The sequence below is a fragment of the Octopus bimaculoides genome, chromosome 4 (assembly GCF_046866305.1).
Source record: "Octopus bimaculoides isolate indiv1 chromosome 4, ASM4686630v1, whole genome shotgun sequence".
Taxonomy (NCBI): Eukaryota; Metazoa; Mollusca; class Cephalopoda; order Octopoda; family Octopodidae; genus Octopus; species Octopus bimaculoides.
This window is the reverse complement of record NC_142931.1, coordinates 134,312,187-134,325,850: the sequence shown is the minus strand read 5'-3', so window position 1 is coordinate 134,325,850 and position 13,664 is coordinate 134,312,187. Positions and strand designations below refer to the sequence as shown.

General features: G+C 37.3%; 1 protein-coding gene across 1 annotated transcript in view; it reads left to right on the top strand.

Moving 5' to 3' along the window:
- The window catches only part of LOC106878873 (calcineurin subunit B type 1), a 44,084-nt gene that overhangs the window by 29,642 nt on the left and 778 nt on the right, over positions 1 to 13,664 (top strand). Inside the window, exons 3-5 of the mRNA XM_014928218.3 lie at positions 4,709 to 4,885; positions 10,430 to 10,489; positions 11,885 to 12,069. Coding sequence (XP_014783704.1) covers positions 4,709 to 4,885; positions 10,430 to 10,489; positions 11,885 to 12,069 — 422 coding nt within the window. The remainder of the gene's footprint in view (positions 1 to 4,708; positions 4,886 to 10,429; positions 10,490 to 11,884; positions 12,070 to 13,664) is intronic.

The window sequence follows — 13,664 nt, the reverse complement described above, 5'->3', positions numbered from 1 at the left end:
GTCACAGTCTAATGACTGAAACAAGTAAAAACATAAGGTACCTAAGGACCAGTATGTGTCATGGTAACGTTTCTGAGTATCATGTCATTGATGAGTTGAAAAACATATGGTTTCTTGACTTGCTAGAAATAGCAGCCAAATCTCCCTCCAACTTACCTATTGTACCATCTTGAAAAAGAAAGTTCATAGTCTTGAATTTACACTCCCTGAAGACAAGACCAGTTAAGACGCGATTGTCATGGCTGAAATGCCTCTGACTATAGGTCTGTTCTATCATAGCAAATCCAGTGTTAAACAACAACCACTTAACTGAATTTATGTTTCCATTCTCAGTTCGTTAATTAAATTTGACTTTGTTTTAGTTGTTGTCCAATATGGGACACCTCGGCCCATAACAAGGAAGTGGAGATGTCTAAGATAAAAGAAAAAGAACCAGTTTGAAAAATTGACAGTTAATATAGGATAAGAACACTTACAAAAGAGGGGAGTTCCTTTCAAAAGGACATTGAAGTGTGTAAAGAGGGTTTTTATCTACTTGAGCTATAAACCGGAACTTTCTTCTCCAAATTGAATGAAAATGCTTCTAGATAGTAGTTCAACCAACTTGTCATTGTTTTTTAATGTCACTTTTTCTTGCTGGCATAGAATAGATAGTTCAACAGTAACTGACAAACCAGAGAACAGCACCAAGCTGTCTGCTTTGGCATAATTTCAGTTGGATGCCCTTCCTGACACTAACCACTTTACAGAGATTTTCATTCACTTTATTTTTATAAATGGAAGCTAGCTTCTCTGAATCAAATTAAAATGCTTCAAGAGAGCAGTTCAATCAACTCATTGAAATCACTTTCAACAAAATCTTTAATTTGTTTTAAAAGAAGGTACCAATGCAGTTTTAGGTTCTAAATTTCAAGACATCAGACTCACAACAAACTTGTAACAGTCATTGTTAAAATAGTTAAACTTGCAATGAAGTTCAAACGAAGTCAACATGCCAGCATCTTTGAGAAACAATCTTTATAGTCATCACTTCAGTGTTTGATTTGCTACTTCATGCCCTAGGTTTACTAATGACTATTCAATAATGAATCTGCTTATAACGACAAAAGTCATTTAAGACGAATCAATGGCACCAGTTTTAGTTCCACATCAAGGCATGGGCATGATTGTGTCCTAATGAAGCTTGCTTCCTAACCGCGTGGTCTCAGGTTCAGTCCAACTTTATGGTACCTTGAGCAGGTGTCTTCTACTGTAGCCCTAGGCCAACCAAAGCTTTGTGAGTGGATTTAGTAAATGGAAACTGAAAGAAGTCTGCCGTGTGTGTGTGTGTGTGTATTCTTGCTTTGACATATGATGGTTATAAAAGAGTGTCATCAGGAATAGCAGGGATGAGGTGTTTAATCCTTGCTCACATGAAAGGAAGTACATTCTATTGTACCTGCATGCCCCACCATGACTACAACCACAGGTCCCCTGCCTCAACCTTCTGCAGACAACCTTCCACCAATGCCCTTGATCCCGGCAATAAGGGTTTGACCAAAACACACACTAAGGCACCCATGTACACACACAGACACATCCCTATAAGGAGTACACACCACAAAATAAACTGTCTCCCCCCCCCCCCCCCGCAACACTTATCCCTTCACACAAATTGTACCACCACATATACACAGACCCTACACACCTACATTACACACTGCATGCTAACATAACCCCCTGCCCCATACACACACAATTTTATCCTTTATAGAAAGAAAACGGACCAACAAACACAGCTATATATACCTACACCCCTGGAGAAAATTATACATATGACACCACTCCACATACCACACACCCCATCCCCACAGGCGCACCACATTAATAACACACACTTTCCCCACTTCAAGATAACTCTTGCCTGCTTTGCAGCATACTCAACCAAGGGACATAACTCCTAAACTAATCCCCTGGGCCCTTTTTCATTCCACCACCTTTCTCACAGCAGCCACCACTGACTGGTTGTGCTAATTTACCTCTGACAACAGTTGCCATATTCTCTTCCATATGAGCATGAAGCTATATAATCAGTTTGTTACCTAACACTCTATTGTATTCTTTACGCGAAACCGATAAGTAATACCAGCCATGATGGATATTCAATACTATACATCCTGGATAATACACCCACCCTACTGACAGACATACGAGCACATCTTTTCCCTGACTTAAGGCCTTTTAGATGACACACACACACACACACGCACACGCACACGCGCACACGCACACGCATACGCACACGCACACACACACGCACACACACACGCACACACACACACTCTCTCTCTCTCTCCACAATGTATTGTGTACAGTATATATTTTCTCCCCTTTATAAGTATAACTTATGTTTATGTCAGTTATATATATATATATATATATATATATATATAGTCAACATCATTTAATGTGTTTTCCATGCTGGCCTGGGTTGAACAGTTTGACTGGAGCTGGTAAGCTGGAAGGCTGCAATAGGCCCCAGTCATCTGTTTTGGCATGGTTTCAACAGCTGGACGCCCTTCCTTATACCAACAACTTTACAGAATGTATTGGGTGCTTTTCTGCGTGGTGCTGGCACAGGTGTTTTTATTACATGATGCCAGCACAGATGCCTTCTTACATGATGTTGGCACGAATGCTTCCATATGTGGTGCCGGCACAGGTGCTCTTTCACATGACACTAGCATGGGCGCTTTCCCATATGGCAGCTGCACTGGTACTTGATTTTACTTAGCTTGATGTGTTTCTCAAGCACAGCAAATCTCCAAGATTCTAGGTCCCTTGTCATCTTCTCATTGAGGTTCAACATCTGAAGATCCTTTGTCACCACATCACCCCACATCTTCCTGGGTCTATCCCTTTCACAAGTTCCCTCCACAATTAGAGCTCAGCCTTTTTTTTTTTATGCAGCTGTCTGCATTCATATACATCACATAACCATACTAGTGCAGTCTTCTGTTGTACACTACATCTGATGCTTCTTGTACCCTGATTTTCTATTAAATCATTTACTCTCTGTCATATATGCACGCTGACATTACCTGTCCTCACACACGCATCCTGCGTGTGTAGTTGTGTGAATATGTTGCTCTGAGTGCTACTGGCAACATGTAATCTATTATGTATTACTTGTTATATGGCTGGGTCAATTGCAACTAAACTGCCACACCCACCACACTTGATTGGTAAGGAAGGTTTCTTAGAAAAGTTGGCAGCATGACACACATTAAATGATGATGATATATGGTACATTCAGTAAAATGACTGGTGTTAAGAAGGGCATCCAGTTTTAGAAACCATGTCTAAACAGACTTTGGAGCTTGAAGCATTCCTCTCACTTGTTAGGTCCTGTCAAATCTTCCAACCCATGCTGGCATAGAATGTGGACCGAAATAATGATGATGATATATATCTATATATATATGTTGTTGTACTTGGGGATGGTCATATTGCCAGTTTAGCCAATAAAAACACACGCACTGTATATTTGGTGTTAATTTGCTTCAGCTTTATATTACATTAATCTTAATCTTATTTCGGCCAGAGTTCTTTCGTCACACTTCTGTGACCTCATCAGTGGTCCTTTGTTTCCTTCCTTCTTATGTGTGTCTCACCTTGCTAAATATCTGAACACGCATGCGTGCACACACGCGCACGCACTCACACGTGCATGTATACACACATGTACACACATACACACATGTACACACACACGTACGCATGCACGTACATACACACACACACGTACACATACATACATACACTAGAAGAATACTGATGTAAAACTTGATCACTAAGTTCCTGGTGGTCCTACACACACACACACACACATACGTATACATTCACAAACACACACACACACATATGTATACATTCACACACACACACATGCAGGAAAAGAATACTGATGTAAAGCTTGAGGATCACTCATTTCCTGGTGGTCCTAACCAATGTTGTTATTCTTTCTGACAAGTAAATGTAATTCTGTGCACACTTCACTCCCTTTAATAAATTTCATGCATTGGAACATTCAAGAACCACTCAAATCTGGTTGGTGTCATTGCAACAGTCAGGGTATCATGTGACAAAAAAATATCGTTGGATTTGTTTTCTCCCTCTTGAGGGCACGTGGCAGGTGTTGTGTAAGTAGGAGCAGTCGCAGTTCTCAGGACATTTATGCAGCTATGTCCTCCATTGCTGTTGTTATCTGTGTCTGTGGTCACACTCAGACCCAAGTTGATTTCCATTGTGTGTGTGTGTGTATGTGTGTATTTGAGTAAATATAGACACAGCTCTAGTTCTGTGATTAGGTCATTTTGAAAATTGGATTGGATTGCCCATGTTCTCTCATGGCTTGAGATACTGGTTTGATGAGCTCACTCAACATATCTTGACAAAGGGGTTCAGTTTTTATACTCATATCCATGCGTAGTTAAATAAGTTATATGAACCCCAGTGCTCAACCGGTTCTTATTTTACCAACCCCAGAAAGATGAAAGACAGTCGACCTCAGCAGAATTTGAACTCGGAGCATAAACTATGAAAAACAAAAATTGTATTTTTAAAATATTATCGTTTCACTTCTCTTATGTTGGTATAATTTTAAACATTCACCCACTCATTACTTCAATTAATGCTTATTTTGTTGTTAATTTTGCTTATTTTCCAGTTGATGCTGATGAAATCAAAAGATTGGGGAAAAGATTTCGGAAGTTGGATTTGGATAACTCTGGTTCATTGAGTATCGATGAATTTATGTCTCTTCCAGAGTTACAACAGAATCCTTTAGTTCAAAGAGTAATAGATATATTTGACACAGATGGGAATGGAGAAGTAGATTTCAAAGGTAAGTGTTGCAAAGTTGTTGTTTTTTTTTTGTCAATTTTCATTTTTAATGTCTTCAAAATCACAATGGAGAAGTGTAAGACTGGTTGTGCTGAGGAAACTCCTGTATGTTGATTTAGTTCTTAGAACAAAATCTGTAGATTTGGAGAAGAAATTCCAGCTATGAAAGCAAAACTTGTAGTTGAAGGACTTTAAATTAAATTTATCAAAGATTATAACCATCAATGGAGAAGGTACTTGACTAGCCTGGGATCTTATGAAAGGTCAAAGTGTTTTTTAAAATAACTGAAATACTTCTTTTGTGAGGGAATGTCAAAAGGTAGCTATATAATGTAATGATTATATATGTATACATGCCATATAATTGTAAACCTCATATGTTATGAAAATGTATACATCATAGGTGCAGGCATGATTTTGTGGTAAGAAGCTTGTTCCCCACTACATCACTCTGGGTTCAGTCCTACTGCATGGCACTATAGGCAAGTGTCTTCTACTATATTCTCAGGTTGACCAAAGCCTTGTGAGTGGATTTGGTAGACAGAAACTGAAATAAACTTGTCGTATATAATGTATGTGTTTTTTTTTTTTTTCCCCACCACTGCTTGACAACTGGTACTGGTATATTTATGTCTCTGTGGCGTTAGGAAGGGCATCCAGCTGTAGAAACTCTGCCATATCAGATTGGAGCCTGGTGCAGCCATCTGGCTCGCCAGTCCACAGTCAAACTGTCCAACCCATGCCAGCATGGAAAGCAGACGTTAAACGATGATGATGATGATGATGTAACTTAGAGGTTTGGCAAAAGAGAACAATAGAATAAGTACCAGGCTTTTAAAAAATGAGTACTAAGGTCGATTCACTTGACTAAAAATTCTTCAAGGCAGTGTCCAGCATGGATCACTAAAACAAGTAAAAGATAAAAGATAAGAAGATCACTTGGGTATATCTCCTGAATGTTTTGAATGTTATTTGAAGTGTATACTGAATCTGTAGTTCATATGACAGCTACAGCCGGTGTAAAGGATAAAGCACATAGAATGGGTCAAGGTTTAATAGGTGATATAGTGAGTGGTATGTTTAGTAGGTTGAAATGGAAGCTGTTATGTTGGATAACTGTTGTAGTGTGTTGGATTATATGTGCACTGTTCAAGACGGGATTAATTTGTATTTTGTTAAATATCAATTGTTAAAAGCTGCAGTAGTTTCTGATCCTGAATGAGGACTGTTAACTTTTATGATGCAGTTTTGATTATATGGAAAACATGGATTAACCTGTCTATTTTTTGTTGTGAGTGTGATGATTTTTAGGTGAATATGGATTGTGAGTAGAGGAAGGATAATGTATTAGAGTTGATTTCTTAAGATATATTACGATTATGTTTCTTAAGATATATTACGATTATGTTTAACCTCATTCAACATAACCAAAAGAAAGTTATTAGGTGTCCTCTGTATCCTGGAGGTGATGTGCAAACTTAGTAGGTGTTTCAGTTTTATGGGGTTTATTTATATATAGAAAATGTGATGAAATTTATAAAGAAAAATCATTAGCTGTGTGGTAAGTAGCTTGCTTACCAACCACATGGTTCTGGGTTCAGTCGCACTGCGTAGCACCTTGGGCAAGTGTCTTCTACTATAGCCTCAGGCCAACCAAAGCCTTGTGAGTGGATTTGGTAGACGGAAACTGAAAGAAACCCATCGTATATATGTATGTGTGTATGTATATATATATATATATATATGTATATATGTATGTATGTGTGTGTGTTTGTCCCCCCAACATCGCTTGTCAACCGATACTGGTGTGTTTACGTCCCCGTAACTTAGCAGTTCGGCAAAAGAGACCGATAGAATAAGTACTAGGCTTACAAAGAATAAGTCCTGGGATCGATTTGCTCGACTAAAGGCGGTGCTCCAGCATGGCCACAGTCAAATGACTGAAACAAGTAAAAGAGAGTAAAGAGTAGCGTAGTAGTTTTCGATAGTAACTGTAAATAGGGAGGGAATCAGGTTGATGATTAAAACATAGGTCAGCTCAACTTGGTAGAGCTCTTTTTATCTTGGCTCTATCAATATGTACTGCAATGAAATGACTCCTCAACAGATCTTTCTTAACTTAATTAAAAGCATTCCATCAAATTTGTCAGGCAAAAGAAAAACAAAAAGATATATGACAGATTAATTACATATCATTGGATCAGGTTTTCATTAACTTATTCAGAGACTCAAGGTGATATTGCCTTCTCACTTGATGTTAGGTATGAGTGACCTTAACAGCAACAGCAACAACAACAGTAGCACCAATGTTTGTGAGTTATGGCATACAAACATACTGTTGATGATGCTAACACTATCATTATAATGTTATGTTTTATTTGCATTTTATGCTACCATGGTTATATCCTTACAAACTTTGGTCAAAATTAATTCCCAGTTTTCGTTACCACAATCCCAAGCATTCATTTATGTTTCACTAGAGACTTTTACTTTACAGATTCTCTTTGTTGGTTCAGTTCAAGTCACTCCTTTAAATTTACAGGCATTCAACATATTATATTTATCTCATCCCTTACATTTGGCAGGTTTTCTGCACCCACTATCTACGTGAATCTACCATATAACAATTGTTATGAATACCTGCTGTGTTTGAAAAGACACATCAAGCTAAGTAAAAGTGTGGTTGCCCTTGCATACAGACTCGTTTCTTGCAAGCTTCACTATTCTTGTGGACTCGTAAGTGCTGGTGCCATGTAAAAAGTACCCGTGTCAGTGCTGTGTAAAAGCACCCAGTACACTCTGTAAATTGGTTGGCATTTGGAAGGGCATCCAACCTTAGGAACCATGCTGAAACAGACAGGGAAAACCGATGCTGGTGTGTTTACGTCCCTGTAACTTAGCAGTTCGGCAAAAGAGAGGCTTACAAAGAATAAGTCCTGGAGTCGATTTGCTCGACTAAAGGCGGTGCTCCAGCATGGCCGCCGTCAAATGACTGAAACAAGTAAGAGTATGTGTCTCAGAAATTTAATTTGTACTAAATTATGAGAAAAGAACAGCTTTTGCTTATTCTGAAACTCAAAATTTGAAAAATATTTCACATGTTTAGGCTAATATGACTGTTTGGATGAACAGTTGTATCAATCTAAACTATAATAGAATTAAAAAATTTGAAAAATTTCATGTTGATGAGAACCCTAAAGCTGATTTCTGTTATCTGGTTTCAAGCTGGAGTTTTAAAACTTGTCAGAAATAATGTCACAGATTACAATAATATTAATGTCTCTATGCATTTTTATATCTAAACCTGAATGATATAAAGCTGCACACTTAGTGAAAAGGAAAAAGAAATTATTAGTCATTATAGATCTATACTCTATCTTATCTGTATGTTTTTTTAATTGTTTTTAGCTATCACTCATTGTATTTATCAGCACCAAGTGAACTGTTGTTGAAGTATGTTTTTATTTACTTGAATCACAAGTACTAACTGCTGTTAACAGTTAATGTTGTCTGAAATGTCAATGCTTCAGAGCAGGAACACTTATAGAAAATTGCTTGCATCTACTTTATTGACATGCCTTTTTAAATTTTTTTTTTTAAACTCGGATTTAGAATTCAAGGGAATGTTTTTGTGAAGTTGGTGTATATTAATTAGGTTTCAAAGGGAGATAATATGCAGGGGAAATATTAAATCAGTTTGACAAAACTTTAGCTACAAATAGCAAATGATACGGCTGTTGTCAATCTTCTAGTTAAACCTAGGAAATGAGGCATTTTGTTTTTCAAATTGTTGACATTATTTGTCAATCACAACTCCTGACAGAAGTGTGACCATTTTCAGTGGGTTCTGAACTCTGGATGCACAGTGCCAGGACAGATACTGTGAGGCTTATCTTCTGTTCTAACAATTCTGCCACTCCATTGCCCTGATCTAGTACTTTTTTTTTATTAACCCTGAAAGGTAATGTTGACCTTGGCAGGAATTGAACTCAGAGTGCAAGAGTACCAGAAATAAAGCTTCAACACCTTCTATCCAAAGTTTGAACAACTCTGCTAATTCAGAGTCTTTTTTATTCTTTTACTTGTTTCAGTCATTTGACTGTGGCCATGCTGGAGCACAGCCTTTAGTTGAGCAAATCGACCCCAGGACTTATTCAGTGTAAGCCTGGTACTTATTCTATCGGTCTCTTTTGCCAAACCGCTAAGTTACGGAGACATAAACACACCAGCATCGGTTGTCAAGCGATGTTGGGGGGACAAACACAGACACACAAACATATACATATATATGACAGGCTTCTTTTAGTTTCCATCTACCAAATCCACTCACAAGGCTTTGGTCGGCCCGAGGCTATAGTAGAAGACACTTGCCCAAGGTGCCACGCAGTGGGACTGAAACCGGAACCATGTGGTTGGTAAGCAAGCTACTTACCACACAGCCACCTGATACAAAATATTTGACGATCACTCTAAACATATTTTCTAAGTGCAGTTAGGGTTGTGTACCAAAAGAAGATGGAAATCTCAAGAGCTTTAATCTGAGTTATCTCTTTACATGTTTGACCTACTAGAAAACTATCAAAAATAGGAGATTTCTAAACATTGCTAATAGTTTACCATTCTCTTATTCTTTCTCTTTATCCACTGCCAACTTAATTCTTTTCTCTGCTTCTTCCCTTCATTCTTTTGCCTCCTCTCTTTTTTTCCTATTTAAATCATATTTTATGTTATCTGTAGGGGTTAGTCTTTCTCTGCCACTAAAGGGTTTAGGTCAGTTTTCTATCACATAAAAGTAATACAGTTTCCACTTGCATTTTTTAGCTAAAAACTAGGTTATTTTATGGTCCCTCTGATAGCACAGTAAGTTCATCCCTTTGTATATTAGGAGGAACTTCTTGAGATAACAGCTGTATGCCACATGATGACAGCCGTCAACACCTATATAATTAAATATTTGAAAATCGAAAACTTCATCCTAAATATGAAAGCAGTGCTTAAATGTGCACATGCTTGTGCTTCATAGAGTCAGTGAAAGTAGTTTTTGGTTCTGAAGAGAAGGATGGCCATTTTGTGGTACAGTTTTATGTCACAGGCTTGAAGCATCATTATGAAAGTTCATCAAAAGATAGGTAGCTCTAATATTTGTGGCAAACTTGAGGGTTTCAGCTTTGCTGTTCATGACTTGGTGCAATGTTATACATATGTTTCTTTGTGTTTTTAGTTCCGTCCCAATCATGGCCATGTAGGGGCACCACTTGTGTAGTGAGTGTTTGATGGTGTTGAAGGAGACTAGGTTGTCATGTTACCAATGATGTACCAGTCTAGTACTACAGCATTATCTCTGCATTCTTGTAACTTTACAAGAGATAGTTTAATCTATGTTTGTTTGTTTTTTTAATCAAATTTGCTCCAACAAATAATAATTGCATTTTACCTGAACAAAATAAAATTCTAGAAACTTGACATGTGATTTCTTGACTGCTTTAATTTTAGATTTGACAAATTATTAATTAACTGCAACTAATGACTTGATATTATTTTCCAGAATTCATTGAAGGCGTTTCTCAGTTTAGTGTTAAAGGAGATAAAGAGTCCAAATTGAGATGTAAGTATATGGTTTATTACATTTAATGTGTCTGTATGTGTATGTGCTCGCATGTCCATATGTTGGGGTACCAGCAATGTGACAGACATGACTGAATGGCTAAAAAATTTGCTACACGGTCATTAGATCACAGGGCCAGTCCAACCTCAGGCAAAATGTCTGGCATCATAATCTCATGTTATCCTTGCCTTTGAGTGAAATTGAGTTGATGGAAACCATGGGGAATCTCATCAAATGAACTGTGCTTGTAATTTAAAAGACCAGCCTACGCCATACTGATTATTCTGAGGTGTGTGTTATGAGTACAGGAGATACTTGTGGAATACTCAACCACCTACACAAGTGAGTAGGTAGTTTGGTTGGTCAAACAACTGGATGACAATCGGTGAATCTGATGGAGGATCCAGTTACTTTTCATAAGTCAGGTAATGTAACAAAATTCAAATACCTCTTAAGGGTTTTAAGGACCTGTAGTTAGCTCCAACTTTTATGGTGTATCAGAGGTAACATTCTTGGATGATTTATTGTCTATTCCTGTTGGACTGGTGAACTAAATGCAAGATGCCTGCAATAGTTTCGAACTCTCCAACCTATGGAGAAGTAGTCTAATACTTTATGTACACAGCCATCTAAGGAAATAAAGCAATGATTACAAGAAACTATGCAGTAGATCACCTTGGTCACTCAACTTCTATATCTTTCATATTTCATCTTAGATTTATTATTGTTTATAGTTCTTAACACTAGGTTTTTAGATTTTAGTAATACGCTGAACAAAATATCACACACTGTTTAGCATGATATCGTACACTGTTTAGTAAGATATCGTGCACTGTTTAGCATGATATTGTACACTGTTTAGTAAGATATCGTGCACTGTTTAGCATGATATCATGCACTGTTTAGCATGATATTGTGCACTGTTTATATTTCATGCTTCTATCCCACTGAAGTTGATTTTGTTTCATCCTTCTGAGTTTGTACAAGTGCTGGGATCAATTAAATCAACTGTTTCTTTTCTTACTATTTCTGGCCTTTAGCATTCAAATTACTTTATCAAATGTAATGCTTATTTATTCACATTATTTTCAATTAATCATGCATTATCTCATAGCTTTTAGATTTCATTGTAGGGTAGGTGCAAAATGCTGGATCTGGCCAATTTGAACATAAAAGGTAGAATATTTGGGTTAGATATGGCTGGTTTAAATGCTAAAGGGTTAAACGTGGATTATTGTTCATACATTTGTACATGAGAGGATTCTGAGCTCTAAATTACCAAATTTTTTATCAGTTTTCCAGTTATTTCAGCTTTGTTAATTAACTTTATGGCTTTATGTCTTCTGTAAGAATTCATCATTATCATTATAATTGTTTTTTGGGGTTTTTTTTCAGTTGCCTTTAAGATCTATGATATGGATAAAGATGGATTTATTTCCAATGGAGAACTTTTCCAAGTCCTCAAAATGATGGTTGGTAGTAATCTTAAAGATACACAACTTCAACAAATTGTGGATAAAACAATAATTCATGCAGATACTGATGGAGATGGTAAAATATCATTTGAGGAATTCTGTGCTGTGAGTACTTCAATTTTGATATTTTTTTATCTTGTTTCAGTTAGTGGACTGTCGAAGCTGTCCAACAGTGTGGAACAAACACAGAAACATGCATACACACACACACACACACACACAGTGGATTTCCTCACAGCTTCTGTCTACCAAATTCACTCACATGGCATTGGTTGACCTGAGGCTATAATAGAAGACACTTGCCCAAGGTGCTGCGCAATGGAACTGAACCTGAAGCCATGTGGTTGCAAAGCAAGCTTCTTAACCACACAGCCATAATTTATTTATTTATTTTTTTAATACAACTTGGCAAATTTACCCTTGCAAAATCTGTAAGAAAAAGTGTAGACAGATAAAGGAGAGACATGTACCCCTGTTCATAGATAAAGGAGAGACGGATGCCCCCGTTCATAGATAAAGGAGAGACGGGTGATACTGCCTTCAAGGTTTTTGGCTGATCCTATCAACCCCAGCACCTATTTCAGTCTGGTTCCTATGTTATCAATATCTAATTATCAAATTGCCATGTTATTCTTTGACATAAAGGGACGCAACTAAATACTAGGTTAACTCAGTTGAATTTTATTTGATAAGTTCTTTTTTTCCACAAACCATTTTAAATTGTGACGAATAAATTGTGTCAACCCAACCTCAAGTCCTTTATTTGTTGGTAATTATCACTTAACGTCCACTTTTCCATGCTTGCATGGGTTAAACAGGATTTGTTGAGGCAGATTTCCTATGGCTAAATGCTCTTCTTACCAACCATTGCCTGCCACTCAGCAAGGTAATATTCCTCCATGGCCAGACATGTTTTTCACAGAAGACTAAAAACGACCAACGTCACTAGTATGACTGGTACATATTCTACTGCCATTATGCAATACCAAGACAAGGGTACACAGAAGTATAACGAGTTTCTTTCAATTTCTCTCTACTGGGCTTTAGTAGAAGACACTTACCTAAGGTTCCATACTGTAGGACTGAACCCAAAACCACATGGTTGGGAAGCAAGCATCTTAACCACACGGCCATGCCTATTATGTGTGTGTGTGTGTGTGTGTGTGTGTGTGTGTGTGTGTGTGTGTGTGTGTGTGTGTGTGTGTGTGTGTGTGTGTGTGTGTGTGTGTGTGTGCATGCATGCATGCAGTCTACTAATTTATTATTAACACTTCTAATATATGAAAGGTTAATAATTTTAATGATTTAATTAAGAATTCTTTTATCTACATTACTGCTCTCTGAACACTCCCTTAAAAGAATCCAATAGAATCATATGCTTTTTTTTTTCTCATCTTTTTTTAAAATTTTTTATTGCATCATCTGCTGTGTGAAACTGTTTGTAGCATGAATTAACTCCCTTTACATGGGACTCTATGCTCTAGAGGTAAGCGAGTTCTGGCACTTTGAGGAAAGCCTCTCTTTCCTTCACAAAAGCATCAGAGCTCACCTCTCTTCATAGAATATAGACTAATCTCATTTTAAGTTTTCTCAGATTTTAGTTTATTTTTCTCTTAATTTCCACTGAATCTTTTGATATCCAACTGTAATTCCAGCCATATGTATAACTGAAATTTTTGTCATTAACTAGACTAGAGTTA